At 35.8% G+C, this 27,390-nt stretch overlaps 1 protein-coding gene across 1 annotated transcript in view; it reads left to right on the top strand.

The window, feature by feature from the left end:
* The window catches only part of PIBF1 (progesterone immunomodulatory binding factor 1), a 212,822-nt gene that overhangs the window by 20,642 nt on the left and 164,790 nt on the right, over positions 1–27,390 (top strand). The window contains exon 6 of the mRNA XM_035003244.1: positions 23,741–23,874. Within this exon, the coding sequence (XP_034859135.1) occupies positions 23,741–23,874 (134 nt within the window). The remainder of the gene's footprint in view (positions 1–23,740; positions 23,875–27,390) is intronic.

Here is a 27,390-nt window from a genome sequence, read left to right as displayed (position 1 = left end):
CAAAAAATAGAAACAGAAGGAAAGCTTCCAGACTCATTCTTTGAGGCCAGCATTACCTTAATCCCCAAACCAGGCAAAGACCCCATCAAAAAGAATTTCAGACCGATATCCCTGATGAATATGGATTCCAAAATCCTCAACAAAATCCTAGCTAATAGGATCCAACAATATAATAAAAGGATAATCCACCACGACCAAGTGGGATTTATCCCCGGGATGCAAGGGTGGTTCAACATTCACAAATCAATCAGTGTGATAGAACACATTAATAAGAGGAGAAAGAAGAACCATATGGTCCTCTCAATTGATGCAGAAAAAGCATTTGACAAAATACAGCATCCTTTCCTGATTAAAACTCTTCAGAGTATATGGATAGAGGGAACATTCCTCAAGTTCATAAAATCCATCTATGAAAAACCCACAGTGAATATAATCCTCAGTGGGGAAAAGCTGAGAGCCTTTCCCTTAGGATCAGGAACACGACAAGGATGCCCACTCTCGCCACTATTGTTCAACATAGTACTAGAAGTCCTAGCAACAGCAATCAGACAACAAAAAGAAATAAAAGGTATTCAGACTGGCAAAGAAGAAGTCAAATTCTCTCTCTTCGCCGATGACATGATACTTCATTTGGAAAATCCAAAAGACTCCACCCCCAAATTACTAGAACTCATCCAGCAATTCAGTAATGTGGCAGGATACAAAATCAATGCACAGAAATCAGTTGCTTTCTTATATGCTAACAATGCAACTGTAGAAAGAGAAATTAGAGAAACAATTCCATTTACAATAGCACCAAAAACCATAAGACCTTGGAATAAACCGAACCAAAGAAGTAAAGGATCTATACTCCAGGAACTACAGAACACTCATGAAAGAGATTGAAGAAGACAGAAAAAGAGGGAAAAACATTCCATGCTCATGGATCGGAAGAATAAACATTGTTAAAATGTCTATGGTATCCAGAGCAATCTATACCTTCAGTGCCATCCCGATCAAAATTCCACTTTTTCAAAGTGCTGGAACAAACAATCCTAAAATTTGTATGGAATCAGAAAAGACCCGGAATCGCCAAGGAAATGTTGAAAAAGAAAAACAAAGCTGGGGGCATCACATTGCCCGATTTCAAGCTATATTACAAAGCAGTGATCACAAGACAGCATGGTACTGACACAAAAACAGACATACAGACCAATGGAACAGAATAGAGAGCCCAGATATGGTCCCTCAACTCTGGTCAAATAATTTTCGACAAAGCAGGAAAAAAATATGCAATAGAAAAAAGACAGTCTCTTCAATAATTGGTGCTGGGAAAATTGGACAGCTATATAAAGAAGAATGAAACTCGACCATTCTCTAACACCATTCACAAAGATAAACTCAAAGTGGATGAAAGACTTCAATGTGAAACAGGAATCCATCAAAATCCTAGAGAAGAACATAGGCAGTAATCTCTTTGACATCGGCCACAGCAACTTCTTTCAAGATTCATCTCCAAAGGCTAGTGAAACAAAAGCAAAAATGAACTTTTGGGACTTCATCAAGATAAAAAGCTTCTGCACAGCGAAGGAAACAGTCAACAAAACAAAGAGGCAACCCACAGAATGGGAGAAGATATTTGCAAATGACACTACAGATAAAGGGCTGGTATCCAAGATCTATAAAGAACTTCTCAAACTCAACACCCAAAAAACAATCAAGTCAAAAAATGGGCAGAAGACATGAACAGACACTTCTCCAAAGAAGACAAACAAATGGCTAACAGACACATGAAAAAATGTTCATCATCATTAGCCATCAGGGAAATTCAAATCAAAACCACATTGAGATACCACCTTATACCAGTTAGAATAGCAAAAATTGACAAGGCAAGAAACAACAAACGTTGGAGAGGTTATGGAAAAAGGGAAAACCCTCTTATACTTTTGGTGGGAATGCAAGTTGGTACAGCCACTTTGGAAAACAGTGTGGAAGTTCCTCAAAAAATTAAAAATAGAGCTACCCTATGACCCAGCAGTTGCACTACTGGATATTTACCTCAAAGACATAGATGTAGTGAAAAGAAGGGCCATATGCACCCCAATGTTCATAGCAGCAATGTCTGCAATAGCCAAACTGTGGAAAGAGCTGAGATGCCCTTCCACAGATGAATGGATAAAGAAGATGTGGTCCATATATACAATGGGATATTCCTCAGCCATCAGAAAGGATGAATACCCAACTTTTACATCAACATGGATGGGACTGGAGGAGATTATGCTAAGTGAAATAAGTCAAGCAGAGAAAGTCAATTATCATATGGTTTCACTTATTTGTGGAACATAAGGAAAAGCATGGAGGACATTAGGAGGAGGAAGGGAAAAATGAAGGGGGGGGAAATCGGAGGGAGAGATAAACCATGAGAGACTATAGACTCTGAGAAACAAACAGGGTTTTAGAGGGGAGAAACAAACAGGGTTTTAGATGGGTTAGCCTGGTGATGGGTATTAAGGAGGGCATGTAGTGCATGGAGCACTGGGTGTTATACGAAAACAATGAATCGTGGATCATTACATCAAAAACTAATGATGTGTTGTGTGGTGACTAACATAACATAATAAATTTAATAAATAAAAATACTTTAGCTAACTATTAAAAAAAAAATAAAAGTAGAGCCATTAGTATGTCCTGATGAATTGGATGGAGGACATGAAAGAAAGATAGGAGTCAAATTAACTCCAAGGTTTGGGACTGAATAACTGGAGGGATGGATTTGCATTCAGTTGAGATGGCAGATTTAGGGTTAAAAGAAAGTTCAAGTTTTAGCCATATTGAGTTTTTAGAGATCTGTTGGATGTACAGTTGGAAATACTTAGACATACAAGTCTGAACTTTGGAAGCTATATATTTGGAAGTTGTTAACATAAAGATAATGTTTAAAAGCCAGGATGAGATCACCAGAGGTGAATGAATACAAAGAGGGCCAAGGCCTGAGCTCTAGGGCACTTTAATATTAAACCATAGCATAAAGGAGGATTTATCAGTGAGATGAGTAAACCAAGAGAATTTCAGTCCCAGAAGCCAAAGGAGAAAAGTTTGTCAAGGAAGAGAGTCAGTTATTTCAAATGCTGTCCATAGGTGTAGAAGAAGTCTGGGAATTCACATTATATTTAACAGGGTCATTGATAACCTTGTCAAGAGTAGGTCTTTTGGAGTTGGTGAGATCGAAAGCTTGGTTACACAGTGTGCTTAAGAGTGAATGGAAGGAAAGCATAGGCAGCTCTTTCTGTGGGATTTTGATTGCATAGGGGAACGGAGGGCTAGGGTTGAAGATGACAGGGGAAGTAGGATGAAGGGAAGAGGTTTGTTTTTGTTTTTAAGGATTTATTTATTTATTAGAGAGAGGAAAAGAGAGTGAGCACACAGACTGAGAGGGAGAAGCAGATTCCTCACTGAGCAGGGAGCCTGATGCGGGGCTCAATCCCAGGACCCCGGGATCATGACCTGAGCTGAAGGCAGACACTTAACTGACTGAGCCACCCAGGTGCTCCAGGGTTTGTTTTGTTTTTAAGGTGAGAGAAATCACAACTAATATACATAAAATTACATTGTAAACCACAGCAATTTTTTCATTGTCAGGAACAGTAGAAAGACATTCATCTAGTTGCTAACCAGCAGTGTAAGCAGTACTGTTGGACACTGGGGTATACTTGTGTTTAAGGCTTACCACTTCAGTGTGATCCATGTGATAAAAAGAGTCATCTGTGTTTGGGGCATAGCCAGTAATACAGGCTTCTGTAATTATATATTTGAGGGACAGTATTAGAACACAGAGGTGTTTGTTGATTTAATTACTCCTGGTGAGTTTTAAAGAACTTTATCTTCATATCACACATAATAGCTTTTAAAATAATAATAATTTTATAGTAAGTGAGGTCATTTATCTCTTGATGACTTGAGTTTAATTTTATATGATCTTTTCACCAAAAGGCAGGACTCAGTTTAAAAAACAACTGAAGAATGTGATTGTAACCACCTATAAGGAAGGTAGAGAAGGTTATGATCATTAAAGGAAGGTTTATAAAAAGAAAGTTGATCAAAAAAATTATTGAATTATGAGGTGGGTTGAAGAGGTAATAAAGATTGCCAGGTTACTGGAGTGAGAGTCATTTTCCCTAGGACTTTTTTAAGTATTCACAAGCACCTAGTTTATTAAAGCACTAAATGAAATTGTTTTTCAGTGCAGATTTCTGTTCTTGGTTCTGTTACTTGAAATGTTCTCATTTTGGTGCTTTTTATCCAGTGGCATTTCATATTTCTTTCTTCTTCATTATGTTTGCTACATGTAGAGTATTATTGGTGGCCAGAGGCAGGCAATGAGAAACTCAAAAATGCCAATCACATACAAATGGAGTAGCAAATTTTTTTTTACTCTTCTAATGGTGTCATTAATTTAGGTCTCAGTCCAGAAATGTTGTAAATATTCTTTTGGACTATTGTGAGAGAAAGTTTGGATCCCTTCCTAAGGGGAATAAATATTTTGTTTTTTAGTGGACATGTTGAAAATACATCCAGCGAAAGATAGTGTCCATTGATGCTAAGCTCTCCTAAATTTGACAAAGAAAGGAAGTGTTACTTCATTCAATAAGCACTAAGATACGATGCCACAGTAAGCCTTGGGACAAGGTCATGGTGTTAATGGCTGCAATCACTATGAAGTTACTGATTTTCAGTAAGTCATGATTCAAAATTTATACTATTTGAATGATCTCTTCATATAGTAATTCAGCAGACATCTTAGTCTTTATATATATATTTAGGGTTGGATATTTTATGGGAAGTAACAAGGATCTTATACACAATGCTATGTAATTTTGAAGAGGAATAAAATGTAAACTTAGGAAAAAAAAACATTACTCAGTGGTACTCACCCAAGAATTTTTAAGGACCTCAAGGATGCACTTCACAGTGCAGCAAATGTGTAATCTTATTATCCAAATAGAGAAGTTAGAGACATGGTAAATTGTCTACCTGTCCTTAGAAACTAAGGACCTTGATAACTACAAACTGCAACCGCACTTCTGTTTTTAATGAGCTTGTGGAATTCATGAAGATTAGGATACTGAATATTTATGCAAGTGTAAACCTATAGGAGAAGGTCAAAACAAAAAGTCTATAAATGGATATAAATGAACAAACTATATATTATAGTATTTCACTTACGTGATAACTATACATGTTTTTAAAGAGGAAATAGGAAATGGAATATGTAGACTTCCAAAAAGCCATTCACAGACTTCTAAAAAATGTTCTAAAACAAGACTTCTTAAGAATTATTATCATGAGGTCTTGGGGAATTGCTTTCTCTTCAGTATTTGAAAGATGAAAGCCAGAAAGTAGGAATAAAAGAAACTTTTTGAAAAATGAAAATAGGAGTATTGTTCAGAGATAACTATTAAGTCCAATCTTATTCAGTACTTAACATTTTAAGATTTTATTTATGTATTTTAGAGAGAGAGAGAGTGTGCAAGGGGGGTGGGCAGAGAGGGAGGGAGAGGGAAGGGAAAAGAATGCCAGGCAGACTCCCTCACTAAGATCAGAGCCTGGCATGGGGTTCAATTTCACGACCCTGAGATCATGACCTGAGCCAAAACCAAGAGTCAGATGGTTAACCGACTGAGCCACCAAGGTGCCCCTCGGTACTTAACCTTTTAAAACATCATATTAGAGGGGCACCTGGGTGGTTCAGTTGGTTCGTTGAGTGTCAGACTCTTGATTTCAGCTCAGGTCATGATCTCAGGGTTGTGGGGCCAAGCCCCACATTGGGCTCTGCACTCAGCAGGGAGTCTGCTTGAAATTCTCTCTCTCTCTAAAATAAATAAATAAAATCTTAAAAAAAAACCTCCTTAAAACAAAACAAAAAACACATTATATTAGAAAGGAAGCCCAGAGGAGGACTCAAGTGTAATGTATTTCTATTTCATTATAAAAATTTTCTTTTTTTTTTTTTTTAAGATTTTATTTATTTATTTGAGAGAGAGAAAGAGCACAAGAGGGGGGAGCAGGAGAGGGAGAAGCAGACTCCCTGCTGAGCAGGTAGCCCGATGCGGGACTCGATCCCGGGACTCCAGGATCATGACCTGAGCCGAAGGCAGTCACTTAACCAACATTTGGATATGGGCTTTTGTGTGGGCATGTTTTCTCTTTGGTAAATGTTTAAAAGTGGAATTTTTCAGGGTATCTGGGTGGTTCAGTCATCTAAGTGTCAGACTCTTGATTTCAGCTCAGGTCATGATCTCAGGGTAATGGGATTGAGCCCTGAGTTGGGCTCCAGCGGGGAGTCTCTTTGGGATTCTCTCTTCCTCGCCCTCTGCCCCTCCCCACAACTTGATTGTGTGCATGTGCTCTCTTTCTCAAATAAATTAATTAATTAAAAAATAATAAAAGTGGAATTTTTCACCTCTAGATTTCCATTCGGTTTATTATAGTTTTTATTTCTCTATTTCTGTATTCATTGTGAGCATATTTTTCTTTACACCATTGAGAATAGTTAAATCACTGCTTTAAAGTCTTGTTGCTAATTCCAAAATCTGGGTCACCTCAAAGTTGATCTCTGTTAGTTGTCTTTTAAAAATGGGTCACATTTTCCTGTTTCTTCAGAAGTGGAGTAATTTTAAATTGTTTATTTAAAACATAGAGTAAATTTAGGTCATAACATTGTGACTGTTATGTTGCAGAGACTAGTTTTATGTTCCTCTAGACAGTGCCATTGTTTTTGCTTTAGCAAGAAATTAACTTGGTTGTACTCAAAGTGCATACTCTGTCTCTTGGGCAGCATTGCAAATTTCAGTTCAGTTTTTTTGGCATTAGTATATGATTTCTTGGGTCTCTCCTACACTTAATGTTGTTTAGAAGTCAGCCAGACATTTGGCAGAGATTATCCATAGGACCCTTCTCTGGTTGTCTGGAATTCTCTTCTTCTGAGTTGTACCAAACTTGTCTTCTGGTTCTTCAAGCTAAAAAGAACGAAGGATTTTCTATTGCACCTTTATACATCCAACTTGGCACAGAGTAGGCCTACCCTGAAGCTAAAAGTCATTAAAAAAAAAAAAAAAATCAGTTAAGATCAGGAGACTCATCCAGTGCTGTTCCCTTCTTCCTTGTGCAGATGGACTCCCCTCCAGAATCTGCCTGACCTGGGTCACTTTCCTGTACCTTCAAGTAGTTGTTTTATATTTTGTCCAGAATTTACAGTTGTTCTGCAGTAGAGTTGGTCAGATGGGAACTTACAGAGCCATTATCAGAGGCAGGACCACCTTAAATTTTGTTTTAAGCATAAATGAAGAAAGAGAAAATTTAGTCTATACACTTAGAATATTTGACTTGAGATACCCTTACTTTTTGTAAAAAGGGTCTTAGCTCCATGGGAGACTCTTTTTTTCAACACATTTGGCTTTGTGCTGACATGGATGATGACATATCAGGCATTACTAAAATATTAAGAAAAATATTAGAAGCAAAATAAAACATATTACTAGACCTTGAACGAAATGTGCAGTTTTGAACACTGTAACTTTGGTTGTTTGTCCTTCTTACTTATTAATAATTACTGAATTCCTGATAAAGCCATAGAGTTTGGAGCTTAGAAACTAAAATCGGGTAATCAGGGAGCTGAGTTTACTCTTCAAAGATATATAAAAACTAGAATGTGTCGAATGAATACTAACAGGAAAAAAATGTGATTGAAGTTTATAAAATCACAATACAGATGAGGATTGAGTTGCAAGAGTATAAACTTGAGACAAATGCAAGAAAGTGCTCTGTCATAGAAAAAGTAGTAAATTAATAGAAACTTAAAAAAGGAAACAGTAGCCAACAAATATAGATGCTTCAAAAATGGCAGCAAGAATGACAACTCCATTGTGGTTTACTAAGAGAAACTAAGATATTCTTTAGTAATGTCTCTGAGTTTGAGACTGACAGCTCGGTAGATATTTTCTACTTTATAGCAAGACTTTCCTAGACTGAGTTAGTATTTTTCCAAAATGGTCTTAATTTTTTTCACCACATGGTGGCAGCATATATCCATCTATTTCTTTAACCAGTTTTGGTCTACTCAGAAAATCTTACTGTTTTTGACCTAAAGGCCAAAGTGTTACATTGTTACCTTGTTTTCCTTTATATTCCTTGCTTCCTATCCACAGCCTAAAATCAATCAAATACTATTTTTCCTATAAAATTCAGATTTATAACTGGAAGAAAAAAATTATAAAAACAAACTTTTCTGGCATAACCTGTATTCTTCAGATCAAGGGTATCTCAATTATTACACTGATTTCATAATTATACCTAACAAAAATATTCAGAGATGTTAAAGCCCCATAAGCATGCAGTTAACTCTGTTTTTGTTTATATAATCTGATTCATGGCAGATACGATCTAAAAACTACTTTAGAAATTTAGTAGAAAGTGATTTTCGATCTTTAGAAGTCACTCTTCCTCATGTGCCAGTTTTAGTGGATTTCTGAGATCTTTTTTCATTTTTTCCATATCTGCAATTAAATTTGGAAACAATATCTAGATACTAACATTGGAAAATAGGCCTCATCTTCTCTAAGCTTAAAGTTTTTTATAAGTGTCAATAATTAGTCTAATTTTAGCATATTTTGAGTTGTATTATGTGCATAAGCTGTGTACAGTACTTAGTGTTTTCATATGTACTGTACTTTTATATTCTACTTATGAAATCTCTTTTTTTTTAAATTTTATTTATTTATTTGAGAGAGAAAGAATGAGACAGAGAGAGCATGAGAGGCGGAAGGGTCAGAGGGAGAAGCAGACGGGGAGTCCGATGTGGGACTCAATCCGAGGACTCCAGGATCATGACCTGAGCCGAAGGCAGTCGCTTAACCACCTGAGCCACCCAGGCACCCTACTTATGATATCTCTTTATAGCAGGTCAGAATTTTGGTCCAGTGCATATAGCTAAACTGTGTGCAGCTGTTTTGCTATTGTAGAATTTTTTCAGTAGGTTTCTCTCATTTCAAAAGAAAAGAAATGTTGACAGTACTATGTAGGGCATTAATGAGTTTGCCCTTAATGAAGCTATAAAGTTTCATGAGGAAATGGTGAAATATTTTTTTCTTATGAGAACTTTGGTAACTAGGAAGCAAGAAGAGTGTTTTGTTTAAGATAACTTCCTTGTTTAGAAACATAGTTACTTTTGTTGAGAAAAATTCTTCAAGATTACCTTGAGGCTCATGTTAGGTATTCATATGTGAGTAATCCGGTTGATTTTAACGTATGAAAATGAAGTATGACACATATTTGTTTTTCACGTTTTTATATGTCAAGGATATTAACTGTTGGGCGCCTGGGTGGCTCAGTTGGTTAAGCGACTGCCTTCGGCTCAGGTCATGATCCTGGAGTCCTGGGATCGAGTCCTGCATCAGGCTCCCTGCCTGGCAGGGAGGCTCCTTCTCCTTCTGACCCTCCCCACTCTCATGCTCTCTCTCTCTATCTCATTCTCTCTCTCAAATAAATAAAAATCTTAAAAAAAAAAAGATATTAACTTTTCTGAAATTTCTTTTTTACCCTACATAACTGATGAGTTTTAAGTTCCTCTTTAAGTTACATGTTTATGATGACATTCATCAATTATAATTATCCTAGACTATCTAAGAAATTCATTACTAAACAACAATAAGTTTGTCTCTTTATATTAAATTTAAAGTAAATAAGCACTTCTTAAAATTTAGGTTTATGGATACCTCCATAGGTTCTTTTGGTCCAAGATAGAACTAACAATCTCAATTTTAATAAACAGCCTAGGATTCTAGTGTGGCAGCTTCATGTATCTGAGATAAAATTTTGAACCCAGTGGCCAAGATGGTATTACTCATGAGAGTTTTATTCATGAGAGACCTTACCTCAGCTTGTATCTGGATATAGTCACCAACTTCTACATACCAAACGACAGTTAATTGTAAAGAAAAAATTTTTAGAAGAACAAGAAGAACTTAATGAAATTGTAATGAAAGTTTATAATCTAATTCCTTCAGAACTGGATGGATTTAATAGATAAAAAAAGTAAGGACTAGAAGAATTAATTCAGTGAATAACTTTTATTTAGTTGCCATATACAAAGTTTAATGTTCTTTAACCAGAGAATATTTTTATACGTCAATGGGAAGTTTCCAAAACAATCATTATAAACTTGACCACATAGTAAAATAGTAATGGGGGGGGGCAGGGGATGTGGGGTGGGCAAGGGGAGAGGGAGAGAGAGAGAGACTCAAGCAGGTTCCATGTTCAGTGCAGAGCCTGCTGTGGGGCTTGATCTCACGACCCTGAGATCATGACCTGAGTGGAAATCAAGAGTCAGATGCTTAACCAACTGAGCCACCACGATACCCCAAAATAAATTTTTAAATATAGATTTTATAGTTACTTTTTTGTTATAATTTAGTAAAACTAGAGATAATTAAGAAGTGAGGAAAATAAACTTACTGAGAAACTAAGGAATATGTCTTTTAGATCAAAGAGAAAGTAAAAATAAACAAGAAAGCAATGAAAATGAGAATGTTTTATATAAAAATCCTTGAGACATTTAAAGCTGTGCCAGAGGAAAATCTATAGCCTTAAAATGCCTTTACTAAAGAGAAAGATGAAAAATAAAGACATGCAGTAGTTATTTTAAGAAAGCAGGAAAAGGAACAATAAAAATAAGGAGTATGGAATTATTAGATGTTAAGGAAATACAGCTCTATGGTAACAAGCTTGAAAACTGAAAGAAAAGTGAAATATCCCAACAAAGTATAGATGACTATAATTGACAGAAGTGGAGAACTTGAACAGAATAATAACCATAGGGGTATTGTAAAGTGAATAAAGATGTACTACTTATGAAGTTATTATGTTCACAGATGGATTACCCAGATGGGTTCATAGCTGATTTCCACAAGGAGAGCTGATTACAGTTAATTAAACTACACCAAACTATTAAAAAAGATGGAAAGCTGTGAGAAAGTGCAAAAGCAAAACAAAACAAATTCTATAGGTCAGTTTTACTTATTACTACACATGCAAAAATTCTAACTAAAATGTTCAAAAATGAATTGTAGCATTGTAGCAAAAGAGTCATACTTTATGATTAAAGTATATTCTAGAATAGAAAGGATAATCCAGTATATCAGCAAGTTGAAGGAGAAAAACTATATGATTATGTCAGTAGATGATAAAAGATGATAAAATAAAATCTGGCAACTCTTCCTATTAAAGACATTTAAATATTTACAAATAAAATGTTAACCAAAAAAATTTATCCTAAATGGGAAAACAGTAAAACCTTTTTCTGTTAAAATAAGTAACCAGACACAGACTGGGTCGCTCATTATTAACTAACATGGTCTCGGAAGGTCTTAGCAGATACACTAAGAAGAAAACTGTTCATATAAAAATTTGAAAGGAGATTTAAAAATTTTTTTCTATGTTATGTTTGAAAAACAGCTAAAATTAATGCAGAAATTTGATATTGTGACTGAATACAAGATAAATATATAATCAGCATTTCTCTAGGCTTAGAGAAATAACTGCTCACTAACTGCTGTAGAGGGACATGAGAAAAATATTTCATTTGTAAGGAAGGTAATGGACTTCTGTGAAGAAAACTATAAAAATCTTAGTGTTGAACTTGGAAACACCATATTTTAGGAGAGAGACAAGAAAAAAATAGCAATTTTCTCTATATTAATATATTAATCAAATACAGTTATTTTATATCCCCATACTTGTTTTTTGTTTTTATTTTTTGGTGAAGAGAAGTTTTGTACAAGGATTGGGATTGGATAAATTATTTTAGTCTATATGAAAAAGTAAATGTCTCAGAATTGCCAAGAAAAATGTGGGAAAGAGAAAAAGATGCAAGGGGAAAGTTGAGGAACTGGTCCACCAAGATCCCACTACATACTTCAAAATTAATATATCAACTAAATGTGATATTGGCATAGAAACAAACATCAATGGAACAGAGTGTAAAACTAGATCTAATTATGTACCACAATAGTGGTAGTTCAATTCAGTTAAAAAAGAATAGTTATTTCGTCTAAGGGTCCTAGAACAACTAGATATTCCTCTATTAAAAAAAAAAAAATGCTTGTCCTCACATTTTATACCATACACAAATACTAATTCCACTGGATTAAAATTTTTAGAGGAAAATTTAGGCCATTACTTGAACAATAACACAGATTCTTAGGGTCAACATTACTTCTAAGTGGTATAGGAAAAAAATTTTCACTTCTAAATAAAGTTTAGCACTTTCTTCAATAACAGATGTAGGCAAACACCACAGTAGGACTGCCACTACCTACGAATGCCTTGTCAACATCAGAGTTGTGCTCATCACTACTTCAACATTACTGTAGTTATTAGGCCCCTCACTGAGCTTATCTTTAATGCATTCATGAAGAAGGACATGTATAACTCTTTAAAATATTTTGATAGCTTTATTTCAGTATAATTTGTTTCTTTCATAAATCTGTATATTTAATTTTTGCTTTTAGAAATATTAGTCTCAGAAAGGGTTCATAGACATCAGCAGATTTCCAGTGGGGTCCATGGCACAAAAAAGTTTTAACAATCCCTAATTTACATGATTATTAATAGTGCTTCTCAAACTTTAATGTAAATACAAATCACCTGGGGATCTTGTTAAAATGAAATGACACAGTAATTCTGGGATAAGGCCTAAGACTGTTCACAGTTAGCACATTCCCAGATATTACTAGTGCTCCTTGGCCGGTGCCAGCTCACAGACTGAACTGTGAGTAGCTAAGCTCTGGAAGTGACTTTTCCAGTATAGTAGTCACAGTCATGTGTGGCTATTTCAATTTAAGTTTAAGGTAATTAAAATTCAGTTCCTCAGTCTTAATAGTTAGAGGTGGTTAGTGACTACCGTATTGGACAGTAGAGACATAGAACATTTTCATCATTGGAGAGGAGTTCTATTGAATAGGACAGTGCTGTCCTAGAGGTTGGGGTAATCTCAGCCAAGACATGGAAACAAAAAGCTTTAAAAGGAAAGGACCAAAAAAAAAAAAAAATCACAGGCAAAGCTCAATATATAAAGTATGCATTCGGGGGAAAAAAATTGGAGTGCAGATGATCAAAAGTTAATACTAGCATTTTGAAGCTCTTATAAATAGGAAAAAGACAACCCCAAAGAAACATGGGCAAAGACTATAAATAGGCATTTCACAAAAAAATATAAATCCAAATAGCCAGGTGCTCAAACTAGCTAGCATTTGGGGAAATACAATTAAAGTAACAGTGAGAACTCAGGTTGACAAAAATGGAAAAGATCTAATAAGGAATTATTTTCTAAGGAAAAAGATACACATTGCTGGTGGAAAAATGAACTGCTGCAGCCTTTTGGAAAAAAATCTAGTGGGGCACCTGGGGGGCTCAGTCAGTTAAACGTCTGACTTCATTGGGCTCAGATCATCTCAGGGTCCTGGGATCCAGCCCAAGTCAAGCTCTGCACTCAGCAGGGAGTCTGCTTGTCTGTCTCCCTCTCCCTCTGCCCCTCCCCTCTGCTAATGCTCTCTCTCTTTCTCTCTCAAAAATAAATAAAATCTTTAAAAAAAGAAAGGAAGAAATCTAGCAACATCATTTAAAATGGAAAGTAAGCATCCTTCAACACACAGCAACTGCACTATTGAGACTCTGTCCGGTAGAGTAAAATACTAGTACATACAGATGTTTGTACAAGAAGGTTTATAGCAGCAATGTTTCTGGCAACAGGCTCTGAAAGGGGAAAGGATGGACTGGAAACAAAGTAAATGGCCATCAATACGACAGCAAGGAAATGGTTGCATAAATCATTGTACAAGCTACACCATGGATTATTGTGCAGGCATTTATAGAATGAATTGGAGAATATCAGTTAATTTAGTATTTCCACAAGATAAATTGCTAAGTGAGTAAAACTAGATACAAAAATATTCAACATGACTTTTTTTTGAGAGAGAGTGTGTGTGCACGTGTGTGCATGTGGTGGGGGAGGGGCAGATGGGGAAGGAGAGGGAGAGAATCTCAAGCAGATTCTGAGCTGAGCACAGAACCATCATGGAGCTCAGTCTCATCCCTGAGATCATGATCTGAGCAGTAACCAAAAGTCAGTTGCTTAACCAACTGAGCCACCCAGGTGCCCTGAGTCTCTTTTTTTTTGGATCAGGAAAAAGAATGACCAACAACTCCTTCTTCCGTTTGTGTGGGTACATGAGTATATCAATTCATATGGAGAAGTATATGGAGAAGAACAAAGATATGTATTACTTAATATGAGTTACATGGGATGTTTCAAAGAGGGAGGAAAGAGATAAAAAATTATAAAAATCTGCTCTTAAACCTGTTTGTATATGGTAATTCCAGTATATATTTATCTACATATATCTTTTGTTTATATAAAATTGTGCTCGTGTGTGTTTAAAGCATAAAAATATTTTAAATACTATCAGATTGGAATAATTTATCAGTAAAATAAAAATCACATTCTTTTGCCATTAATAAGTCACCTGTTGTTCACCATAATTCCTCGTGCTTCAAGAGCTGAAACCTGACTATAAATTGGGTGAATCGACTTTAATCTTTTATCCTTCTTATCCACATTTGTTCATACTTTTAATGCTTATCTAAATGACTTGAAGGGCATGGGAAGCCATATTTTCTTACATGATAAACTTAAATTCTTTGAATAGTAAGTGAGATTTTAAAGATAATTTAGCAACTTGTTCTCATTTAGAATGTTAGGATTTAAATTTGTTTGGTACAGTTATATTTGGGTCAATACCTACAGAAAGACCAGTATTTCAAATATGTCTCAGTAGTTTGCTAAATAAAATGTAAGCTATAAAAATTGCTTCCCAACACAACATATTGTTCAGCAGTGGAGGGTTCTGTTAGATCCATGAGCTAGTTATGAATAATAGTAATATAAGGTGTACTACAGTTGTAGGCACATAAAAATAAATGAGCCATTGAATGAGTTAGTGTACTCACTTTGCAGAGGCAGCAGTTAAGATTCAGAGAAGCTGACTTGCTAGAACAGTTCAGAGCAGAGACAGATTTGAACCCATATCTCTTTATCCCAGTGTAATATCCACCACACCTTTTTCTTTAAGATTTTATTTAAATTCAAGTTAGGTGGGTGCCTGGGTGGCTCAGTCAGTTGAGCATTTGCCTTCATCTCGGATCATGATCCCAGGGTCCTGGGATCGAGCCCTGCATCAGGCTCCCTGCTCAGCTGGGAGCCTGCTTCTCTCTCTGCCCCTCTCCCATGCTCATGCTCTCTCTCTCTCCATCTGAAATAAATAAAATCTTTTTAAATAAATAAATAAATTCAAGTTAGGTAACATATGGCATATTATTAGTTTCAGGGGTAGAATTTAATTATTCATTAGTTGCCTATAACAGCCAGTGCTCATTACATCAAGTGCCCTCCTTAATGCCCATCACCCAGTTACCCCATCCCCCCACCCACCTCCCCTCCAGCCACTCTCAGTTTGTTCCCTATAGTTAAGAGTCTCTTATGGTATGCCTCTCTCTCTCTGTTTTTAATCTTATTTTTCCTTCCTTTCCCCTCTGTTCATGTTTGTCTCTTAAATTCCACGCATGAGTGAAATCATGTGGTATTTGTCTTTCTCTGACTGATTTATTTCAGTTAGCATAATACGCTCTGGTTCCATCCACATCATTGCAAATGGCAAGATTTCATTCTTTTGATGGCTGAATAGTATTCCATTGTATACATATACTAACATCTTTATCCATTCATCCGTTGATGAACATCTGGGCTCTTTTCATATTTTGACTATTGTGGACATTGCTGCTGTAAACATTGGTGTGCAGGTGCCCCTTCAAATCACTGTTTTTGTATCTTTTGGATAAATACCTAGTAGTTCCATTGCTGAGTCATAGGGTAGTTCTATTTTTAACTTTTTGAGGAAGCTCCATACTGTTTTCCAGAGTGGCTGCACCAAGTTTGCATTCCCACCAGCAGTATAAGAGGGTTCTGCTTTCTCCACATCCTCGCCAACATCTGTTGATTCCTGACTTGTTAATTTTAGCCATTCTGACTGGTGTGAAGTAGTATCTCATTGTGGTTTTGATTTGTATTTCCCTGATGATGAGTGATGTTGAGCATTTTTTCATGTGTCCGTTGGCCATTGGAAGAATCAGATGTCTGTTCATGTCTTCTGCCCATTTCTTGACTGGATTTATTGTTTTTTTGGTTGTTGAGTTTGATAAGTTCTTTATAGATTTTGGATACTAGCCCTTTATCTGATATGTCATTTGCAAATATCTTCTCCCATTCCTTTGGTTGCCTTTTAGTTTTGTTGATTGTTTCCTTTGCTGTGCAGAAGCTTTTTATCTTGATGAAGTCCCAATAGTTTGTTTTTGTTTTTGTTTCCCTTGCCTTGGAGATGTATCTAGTAAGAAATTGCTGTGGCCAAGGTCAAAGAGGTTGCTGCCTGTGTTCTCCTCTAGGATTTTGATGGATTCCTGTCTCACATTTAGGTCTTTGATCCATTTTGAATTTATTTTTGTGTATGGTATAAGAAAGTGGTCCAGTTTCATTCTTCTGCATGTGGCTGTCCAATTCTCCCAACACCGTTTGTTGAAGAGACTGTCTTTTTTCCACTAACATTCTTTCCTGCTTTGTCGAAGATTAGTTGACCATAGAGTTGAGGGTCCATTTCTGGGTGCTCTAATGTCCACCACACTTAATGAAAGTTATCTTTCTTCATTCCTCTGAATCTTTTTTCTCATTCCTCTAATTTTTTAAAATTTTTCCTTTTAGAAAAGGTTAAATTTTTATGTTTGAATTCACATTAACTGACTGAAATAGGTATCATTGAAAATTATCATGTAATACCAAAAAAATTAAAATTTTCTTGTTTTCTTTTTAACCAACAGTAGACTTATAATACTTTTTTGTCTTTCTTTTTTAAAGACTTTAGAAGAAGTAAAAAAAAATTTTAAATAATATTTCCTTTTTTAAAAAAAGATTTTTTACTTATTTCAGAGAGAGAGAGCAGAACTAGCAAGAGAGAACATGAGGGTGGGAGGGGCAGAGGCAGAGGGAGAAGCAGACCCCCTGCTGAGCAGGAAACCTGATGCAGGGCTCGATCCCAGGACCCTGGGGTCATGACCTGAGCCGAAGGCAGCCGCTTAACCAACTGAGCCACCCAGGCACCCCTTAAATAATATTTCTTGAGGATCTTAACAACAACAAAGAGCAGCCTTTGGCAGCAAAGCAGACTCTGTTATTACTTAAAGGTCAATCTATAGCAATCAAAGTTTCATTAGGTTTCTTATTCTTTTCTGTATTTAGTTGCTTGGACTAGATTATAGATAATGTGAAACTTGTGAGAATTCTGAGGAGTGAATTCTCACTTTCCCTGAATAGCTAACCATGCCATTTCTTCTCATTCACTAAACTGCTATCCAGTGTAAACGGCTTCTGATTTGAACTACTGACCTTAAGGTAAATGTCACTATATCACCTTTCCAATTTCCTTAGCTGCCCCATCTCCCCACAGGCAGGAGATCACCTCATTTATTAAAGATTTATTTTGACACATAGGTTACCACTCTCTTCTCAGTTTACATGGTGTGAGAGATGAAAGATTTAAATGATGCTTAGAAATTCATTATACCTAAAATAATTGCCTTTTGGTTTACACAGCTGCTGACTGTTTAAAATGTGCCTATTTAATTGCAACTTTGAATACTTTTTAACTTTTTGTAGAAAAATTTAGACTCGATGTTATTTTCTCAAATTGTTTTTCTTATTGTGTATTTAAGGAATAACTGTAGTAATTGTTTTAAAGGAAAGGAGTCCAAAATTAACTGTGATTTATGTATGTGCCATATTTGAACCCATAAAATTTGTAATTAAAATGCTTTTAACACCCTGGATTTGAACAGTAAATAATATTAACTTCCAACAGTGGTTTTATAGTTTCCACAGAATTGATTCTTCAAAAAACAGGAACTTGAAATTAAGAAAAGTATGAACTATGTTTGAATTTGAGAACCTAGATTCTGGTTCTATCTCCGCTAGCCCTAGAATCCTGGACACATCATCTAAACCCTCTAGGCTTTAAGGTTCTTATCTTGAAAATAAGAAGATTGTAGTAGATTATCTCCAGGGTATCTTTCATCTCTGAAATTCTATAAATCTAAAATGTTTAGCTGCTGTGTTTGGAAACAAGAAGCTTGGAAGAAAAAGGACATCTCATTATAAATATGAAAGTTCTAATAGCTAATAACTTTGCCAAAACAGTGTAGAATATGAAATTTTCAGTTTCTTATGTCAGTCAAACTGTAGAGAAATAGAGAGTAAAGTGTCTCTTCACTACCCACTTTCATGCTCTCTCTTTCCACTTTGATGTGATTATCACGTCTCCCCCTTTCTGTTCCTATTACAAGCATCCCTGCCAGAACTTCTCCCCAGTTAACATTTTCCTGCTTGAAGCCTCTTGTTGCACTTTTTAAAAGTGTATAACATACATAAAGAAGTCTTAACTGAATTTTCACAAAGTGGACACACCCATCACCCAAAGCAAGAATAAAAAGCCCCTTTCATGCTGTCTTTCTCAAAATCTTTGAGAAAATTCTGCATGTATGTTACACAGATATGATTGTTTCAGATGATGTGTTTTATTTAGACTTATGATAGTATTCTTTAATTTCAGTTGGAAAACTGATCATGTGTTAAATACTTAATTTTTAAAGTCACTTTTTCTACATTTGGAGCTAGTTATTTTAAATGCCAGTGCTGCATAGTCCATTTGTATTTCAACAGTAGTTCCTTCTGCAAACATTTCCAGCGTAACCACTGTGTAAGGGTTACTGGGTGTACAGAGATAAAGCAGGTCTTCAAGGAACTCCAGGTCTTAGGTGGGTATGGGGAAAGATGAAGGTTATGGGCAAGACAAGAAAACATGCAGTTACAATAACAGATTTACTTTTTTCAGACTGGAGATAGCCTTCTATTATTTCCTCATATGAATAATTTAGGAGATGGAAAAGATAACATTAACACTGGAAGTCAGTCATTTCCATTCTAGATATGTAGAAAACTGGCAAACAGTTGAAATCTTCTCAATGACTTGGATTGTCTTTATTGTCCCGATGTAATTTTTTTCTTGCTGTGAACCTGTTTACTGTTATGTAGAAATTTTCTGTTAGGGCTAGTGACTGGAAATTTTATGTGTGTCCCTTTCTTTATGTTTGAAAAGGTTTTAGTCAATTTAATGTCCTCTTTTGCTCCTTCTTTTCCGCAGACATTAATTGCAAACTTTCGTATAATAGGCAGAGTACTAGCTAGGTACTAGGATTATAGAAGACCTCCTTAAGTTTTTTTCTTATGATGTAGGAAGCAAGTAATGGCTGCTCACAGCACATGTGATACGTTTTCTGACAGAAAGAACCAGGTGCTCTGGCAAAATATAAGACAAACATCAGACTCAGCTTTGGGGCTTTAGACTTCCCAAATAAGTTGATCTTGAGTTCAAAACAGAGAAGGATGTATACAGATAATACAAAGTAATCTTTTCTCTTCAGCCTTAACCCGGTAGTTCCACACAGTCATGGGGTTTCATTCATTCTGAAGGAAGATGCTACTTTTCCTATTTTCCAGTGCTATACCTTAACCTATCTTAGTTGTTAGTAGTAAAGGAAGCATATTTTTTCAAAATATAAAGTATTAATTTTAGGTAAGGGGAAATTTTTCAGTTGAAAAGCCCTGAAGAAAGTGTTGGTAGAATATATACATTCCTATACTGAACTTCTGCTTATTCTTGGTCATACGGTGTTTATATTTAAAGAAAATTTAAATTATATTTAAAGAAAAATTATATAGCACCCATGGAATTGCTCTCTGGACCAGGAATCTTTGCTCCATATATTTCAGGGCTAGTTGCTGATGTCTTCTCTAGATCTTTAGAGAAGATCTTGGCACTTCAACTCACAAAAACCCCTGCTGCTTTGGGCATTCATGTCATCTGGACACCACACCTCATAACCTTCCTCATTTGCAGACCATTAAGGATATTCTTCCTTTTTTAGTGGAACCCTTGCTCTTGCCTGGGTTACTTCTGTGATTTATCCATAGCCTTGGCCTTGGCATCTTATTGATTTTCTCATCTTTAGTTACTGACTTTTTTCCACTTTAGCACTCAGTCTCATGGCCCACATTCTGTTCCTTGTCACCCAGAACTCATTACTTCTGAAGTTACCAATTCAGGTTGATCATTGAACATACTGCTTCCTCTATTTCATATTTCTTAATCCTTTGCTTCCAATTTATCTTCAACAGAATTTCCAATTTATATAATTTCTTTATCAATCCCTTCCTAAATTTATTTTTTTGCCTCTTCAGTTATCAGTCTTAAACCTTTCTCTTGCCAAGGTTCTCTTAATTCCTCCCAACTCTCTTTTTATCAAACCCACCTGACAAAATGTTAACTGCATTTTCCAACTGAGCACTACTGGATTAAAAAAAAAAAAAATCACATCGGCAATAACAAGTATACAGGTTTATTGTTACCAACCTCAAATGGGCCCACACAGTTATGCTGTAATTCTCTTTTTTCTGGTCCTCTCATTTTTTACACAATTGTTTTAGACATTCACTACTCCCCTCACATCTCCAACCTTCCACTCTCAGCAGATGACTTGGCATTTCATTTCACAGAGAAATTGGAAATCCTCAGATGAGAACCCAACCCCCACAGTTCCTGCCATGAAACATACAAACTTGCACTCACTCTGTTTTATTTGTTCTTACTTTTGATAGCAGAAGTCTTCTTGCTTTCAAGGAGTGGAAAAATCACATGCCTTTAGAAACCAAGTGGATAATATTTTATGAAGCAGTAGGGTAAGGAGTAATTCTGTGGCTTATAACAAATTGGTAAGAGCTAAGTACATCAAATTTAAGTTTTTAATACTCTATCAGCTGGAATAAAGCCTGTCACGATGAGCATGGCTGGTGATCCAAGACTAATCTCCACATTTGAGCTCTGGATCCTATTCCCTGTGGCCTTTTTAGGACTTTACCTACCTGAATATGCCTGTTTTCTCCAGTGTCCATCCCACTTTTGCTATTCTTCCCCACTAATATTTGAACATTTTCAAGCTTGTCCTATATTTTAAAACCTTCGTTTATCCCTATTTTCTTCCCTAGCTACTGTACTTTCTCACTTTTATATTTTAACTAAAGAGAGGCTTGCTTGCAGGTTTGGTGTTTGACGAAGTTCAATTGGAGTCCTTACGCTACTCTTTATGAGCTTTGAGACTTCTGTTGTCTCTAAGCCTCAGTTTCCTCAACTGTGAAAATGTGGGTAATATTTATACCCAGTCATAGTAGTAAGTATTAAGTGAGAGAATGCATATAAAATAGCACAAAACAAGGACATATTTAGATGAGTATTCAGATATATTTGCTTTAGTCCGTGGCAGTCTTTTTCTCTCCCTTTCCCTGAATACTTAATGCGTTTGTTGACTGGGTTTTTTGTTGACTGGGTTTTGTTTCTCAGTAGTACTCAATACCACTGACTTAGTCTCCCCAAAGCACTCTCTTCTGCAGTTGTTTCTGACACACACCCCCAGCTTACCCCTTGTTTCTGTGAATACTCCATCAGGTGCCTTATGCTCTTTGTCCTGTGGCCACCCTTTAAATATTTCTATTCCTCAGGATTCTGTCTTGGTCTTTGTGCAGTTATTAAAGTTGAGCCATCAATTTGGCGCTAATCTCTCAAGAAGCCAAAGTAAAGAAGAAGCATTATGATACTAATTTATAGTTTATGATTATTTACTATGTCTTGGGCATTTTTATAAGCACTTTACTGTATTACTTGATATAATCAGCACTCTGTGAGGTAGATGAGGACACTGACTACTGAGAGGTAAACCTGCCCAAAGTCTTACTGCAGATAATTCAATTCTAGACAGTTGAATTCTGGAGCTTGCCTTCCTAACTATAACACTGTACACTGTTCCAGAACTGACACATGATTAGTAGTATATAGAAAGGCAAAGCATTCTTCAGGGGAACTAAAGTGTCTTCTGGGACTTAGGTCTGAAATGATGTATTTGATGATCCTTTGGGGAGATGATAGAGTATCCTGTTATGATCCTATAATAAATAACCATAGTAACATTGCATTCTTATGAGGAAATTCTCAGTAGGAGAACATAATATTATACCAAAATAAAACACACCATATATACATATATATATATGTAGTTTTTCCATAATTGCATTTTCTGTCTTTTTTTTTTTTTTTTAAGATTTTATTTATTCATGAGAGACAGAGAGAGAGAGAGGCAGAGGGAGAAGCAGGCCCCCAAGGAGCAGAGAGCCCGATGCGGGACTCGATCCCAGGACCCCGGGATTGTGACCTGAGCTGAAGGCAGACGCTTAACCATCTGAGCCACCCAGGCACCCCATAATTGCATTTTTCAAACAGCCCTTGGATAGAAATTTGGGAGCTAACATTTCAAAGTTATGTTTAATAGTTTAAAAAGGACAAAATCAATATCTTACTCATCTTTCTATCTACACTGTCTAATCCAGGACCAGTCACATAGGAATAATTCAGTCAGTATTTGTCGAATGAGTGTTGCCACACTTACCTGGTCTGCTACTAAAAAAAGAATGACTTGGAACAGGATGTATTAAACATGACAGGTTCTGAGGGTGAAGTTGACAGTTGCTTGCAAGATCTGGGTGAGTTCAAAAGGCAGAAATAAGGAGGAACTCTGTCCCTGTGTCCTGTTTTTCCTCCCCATTTCCATATTTATTTACTTCTTAATTTATACAAAAGCATTTATTTGACTCTTCCTGTGTATACCAAGTGCTGTATAAAGTGATGGAGATCCAGTGGTGAATAAGACATAATCCCTGCCCTTAAGATGTTTACACTCTGGTGAGGCATATAGAAAACTAATCTGATGGTAAGCAAATATTCAGATAATACGCAGCTATTCAGGCAGTGAGAACAAGATAGAGGAAGTATGGTATGTTCAAGAGCTTTAGATCTTCATTAGGGTTGCAGGGTATATGTGAATATGAGAAATGGTGAGAAATGAGGTTTGTGGTAAGCCAGGCCAGGTTGTGGTTTTTGACAGTTTTCCCTTCTACTCCTCCCCTGTATCTCCATAGTTCCTTTTTAGTGGTCTGGTGAGTAGAAGGAAGATCAGTGGAGAAATATGTTCCAAGTGCCACAAAATTCCTTTTTTTTTTGCTGACTACCGTAACAAACTACATGATTAATCTCTTCAGTAACTATTTTTCACTGTGGTTATTTGATATTCAGGTGGCCCTTCATCTCTAAATTGTGAACTCCTCAAGAGTAGGGGCTCTGTTTTATTCATCTCTATTCATGTCTTTAGCATTTAATAGTTAACTCAAACAAAAAAGCTATTTAACATTGATAGTCATTTTATGGATCATTCTAATAACCAAAGCATAGCTGCCCTCTTTTTTCTATGAAAAACAGCTCAAGTTTTAAACAAACTTACAAACTACTGTCAGCGTAAGATCATCTGTCTTCGAGTAGGGAAAATTACTACACAAAAGAATTGAAGTTTTTTTTTTTTTTAATGGATATTCACAGCATAACAAGAACTCAATAAAAAATTTGGTCAGCTATGTTTAGCTTGAAATGTTTTATTATTGTTTTGATTTTAGACTTATGAGGAAGATCGAAGAAATTACTCTGAGCTTCAAATTAGATGTCAACGTTTGGCCTTAGAATTAGCAGACACAAAACAGTTAATTCAGCAAGGGGACTACCGTCAAGAAAACTATGATAGAGTCAAAAGGTAAGCTGTTAAGATGGCTACTGTAGTTCTCCTTTTTCACATGCATCAAAGTCACCTGAATTCTTACTGTCGACGTCGTCAATTCCACTTTGTATCTTACTCTTTTTCTGTGTCCGTAGTTTGACTTTTCCAGAATGTCATATAGTTGGAATCATACAGTATAGGACCTTTTAAGATTGGCTTCTTTCCCTTAGTGATGTACATTTAAGTTTTCTCTATGTCTTTTCATGGCTTGATAGCTCATTTCTTTTTGCTGCTGAATAATATTTCATTGTTACCACCATTCATGTATCCGTTCAGCTGATGAAGGACATATTGGTTGCTTTCAAGTTTGGGTAATTCTGTGTAAGGCTGCTGTAAACATCCATGTGCAGGTTTTTGTATGGACATAAGTTTTTAACTCCTTTGGGTAAATACCAAGGAGCACAATTGTATGGTAAGAGTATTTTTGGTTTTGTAGGAAACCACCAAATTTTCTGTCCCAAAGTGCCTGTACAATTTTGCATTTCCACAAGCAATGATTGAGAATTCCTGTTGTTCCATGTCTTTGCTAGTATTTGGCATTCTGGATTTTGGCCATTCCAATAAGGGTGTGTGGGGGTAGCTCGCTGTTGTTTTAATTTGCATTTTTCTGATAACATGATGTGGAACATCTTTTCATGTGCTTATTTGCGATCTGTATATCTTCTTTGGTGAGGTGTCTGTTAAGGTCTTTGGTCCATTTTTTAATTGGGTTATTTGTTTTCTTACTGTTGAGTTCTAAGATTCTTTGTCTATTTTGGATAACAGTCCTTATCAGATACCTCTTTGGCAAGTATTTTCTCCCAGTCTATGGCTTGTCTTTTCATTCTCTTGACATATACCTTATTCTGCATTGCACAAAAAGCATGTGGTTTTGGCGGTTTGTTGGGTTTAGGTTGTATTTTTATATTGGCTTTTATTTTATTTGGAAGTTGCTGTTGTCTTTTAAAATGTAGTCTCTTAGAAGATAGAGACCCAGTAAAGTCCCATGAGTGTAAATATTTTTTAAATCTCACTTGATGATTATTTTTGTTTTATGGAATCAATGTAAATCCTTGTATTATCTGAAGGGTTTTTTTAGCTATTCCTTTCTGACAAAGGGCATACACACGTTCAAAAAATAATACTTTCTGAGAATGTTTCTCAGTGCTACTAAGTAGCTATTGCAAAGAATTTTCCTTTTACTGGAGTATACTTTTCTGTTGTTTGTACATTAATGAGCCACTACTTAGCTATATGTCCCTAGGTACATCTCTTACTATTCTAAGCCAAAATTTGTCATCCATGAAAGGGTGCTAATACCAATAAATGTACTATAAAAACAAAGAAGATCAAATAAAGGAATATTTATGAAAGTATTTATAGATAGAGACATTATTCTAATTGTTCACTGCTGTCCCTACCTGCACCTAAAATAATTCTTGAAATATAGTAGTCATTTAATGGATATTTATTAAATGAATGGACACTTTAAAAATTATATAACAACATAAGTAAATTTCAAGGAGCAGATTGGTACCCCAACTCCCAGCATGACTGACATGAAGTATATGTTATTATGTATGTATTAATGTCAAAGTATGGTAATTATTGGAGCTTGAAATCCGTGGCTCTTAAATAAAGCTAGGTTTCAAAAGAATCAGTTCAAAAGTAAGTAGACTGTGATGGTGAGATAATATTTTGAGTTGGTGTTTTGATGTCCTCTCTACCACTATAAATCTGTAGCAGTAATAGCTAAAACATGAAAAGGGAAAATTAAAAAGCCTAATCATCAGAATAATCAGCATGGCCATGAATGAAGGATAAATGAACCAAGATGAGTCATGAGTTGGTAATTATTCAGGCCGGGTGATGAGAGCAGGGGGTTCATTATATCATCTCTATTTATATATATGTTTTATTTTCTATAATAAAAACCTAGGAAGGAAAAACATAGCCCTAACATAACATCTTTATGTGCTAGATATAGAACAGAAAAACAAACAAGAGGGGCTCAAACCAAACCGTTCGGCTCACTCAATAGAATAAATAAATTAAAGAAATGTTCTGGTTACAAAAATATAAGATAACCTGGGGGAAAAGATCACTTTTACGTCCCTGATAAATTCTTATAAATGTGCATAAGGAAACAGGTACATGGATGTTAATTGTATCATTATTAGGAAGATTTCAGATGCTTTCAGCAGCAGAATGGGAAATCAGTTATGATTTATTTCTACAGTATAATTCAGTGTGGCAGTTAAAATCATTAAATTAGATCTGATTGTATCTATATGGATAAATCAGACATATTATATTTTAAAAAGCATGTCCATCTTTTTTAAATTTTTTGTTTTAAAAAGATATGTCCATCTTTTTTTTTTTTTTAAGCAGTTCCTTACTTTCTGGCATAAGATAATTTTCTCAGGTTTATTTTCTAATTTGATTGCCTTAGCCCCTTCTTTAATGAGTCCTGGTTCCTTTTAGTGGGGAATACTATTTAGAAATTAATATTTGGATGCTGGCCATTGCTACACTGGTCATCATTTCTAGGCCCTTTCAGTAAAGAGAGGTAATGGAGAGGGAATAGGGAGGATGGCTTAACACACTATGGATAAGATCATACTGATACCTCTAATTCCAATTCAGTGCCATAGTAGCTAGTTGAAGGGGCTTCAACGTCCAAATATGGTACAACTTGAGTATCAAAATGAGTTATAATCTGGGGCGCCTGGGTGGCTCAGTTGGTTAAGCGACTGCCTTCGGCTCAGGTCATGATCCCAGGGTCCTGGGATCGAGTCCGCATCGGGCTCCCTGCTCTGCAGGGAGCCTGCTTCTCCCTCTCCCACTCCCCCTGCTTGTGTTCCCTCTCTCGCTGTGTCTCTCTCTGTCAAATAAATAAATAAAATCTTAAAAAAAAAAAAAATGAGTTATAATCTGTTGACTAGAATAAGAACCCTGAGTGCATGCTAATAATAAAAGAGGATTTTTACAGTAGAATGCCAACCAATAAATATATGTGCATATTACAGTTACCCTCTTGTAAACTTGTAATATTATTTGATTCAGAATTATTGACGGAAGCTAAAGCCATTGAGTAAAAAGATATTAGGGAACAACATATTTATACAATTTCAAAGTATGTTTCCCATGATTACTTATTAATTGCGGAGGGCAAAACAGAACTTTTGTATTTGAGGTTTTTGGCAGATACCACCTTAATCAGGTGACCAGGGTTATTTTCACCAATCATGGAAGATAGTGACATAACGTGCTTCTTTGTGTACTAAGACTTTATGTACTCTTTATGTGACGTATTGAGGACACATTGTCACTTGTGTAGTATCTCTGCCCCAAATGCTTAACCTGAATCCAATTATAGGGAAACATCAGACAAATGAAAATTGAGTGACATTCCATAAAACAATTGGCCAGTGCTCTACAAATAGCCTTTCTATGTCTTTTACCACGTTGACTAAGGAACTACTCAGAGTTAAAGAAGACTAAAGATACATG

This window comes from Mirounga leonina, unplaced genomic scaffold, assembly GCF_011800145.1.
Source record: "Mirounga leonina isolate KUSES-001 unplaced genomic scaffold, KU_Mleo_1.0 Mir_127, whole genome shotgun sequence".
In the NCBI taxonomy this organism is placed as follows: Eukaryota; Metazoa; Chordata; class Mammalia; order Carnivora; family Phocidae; genus Mirounga; species Mirounga leonina.
This window is presented reverse-complemented; position numbering and strand designations above follow the sequence as displayed.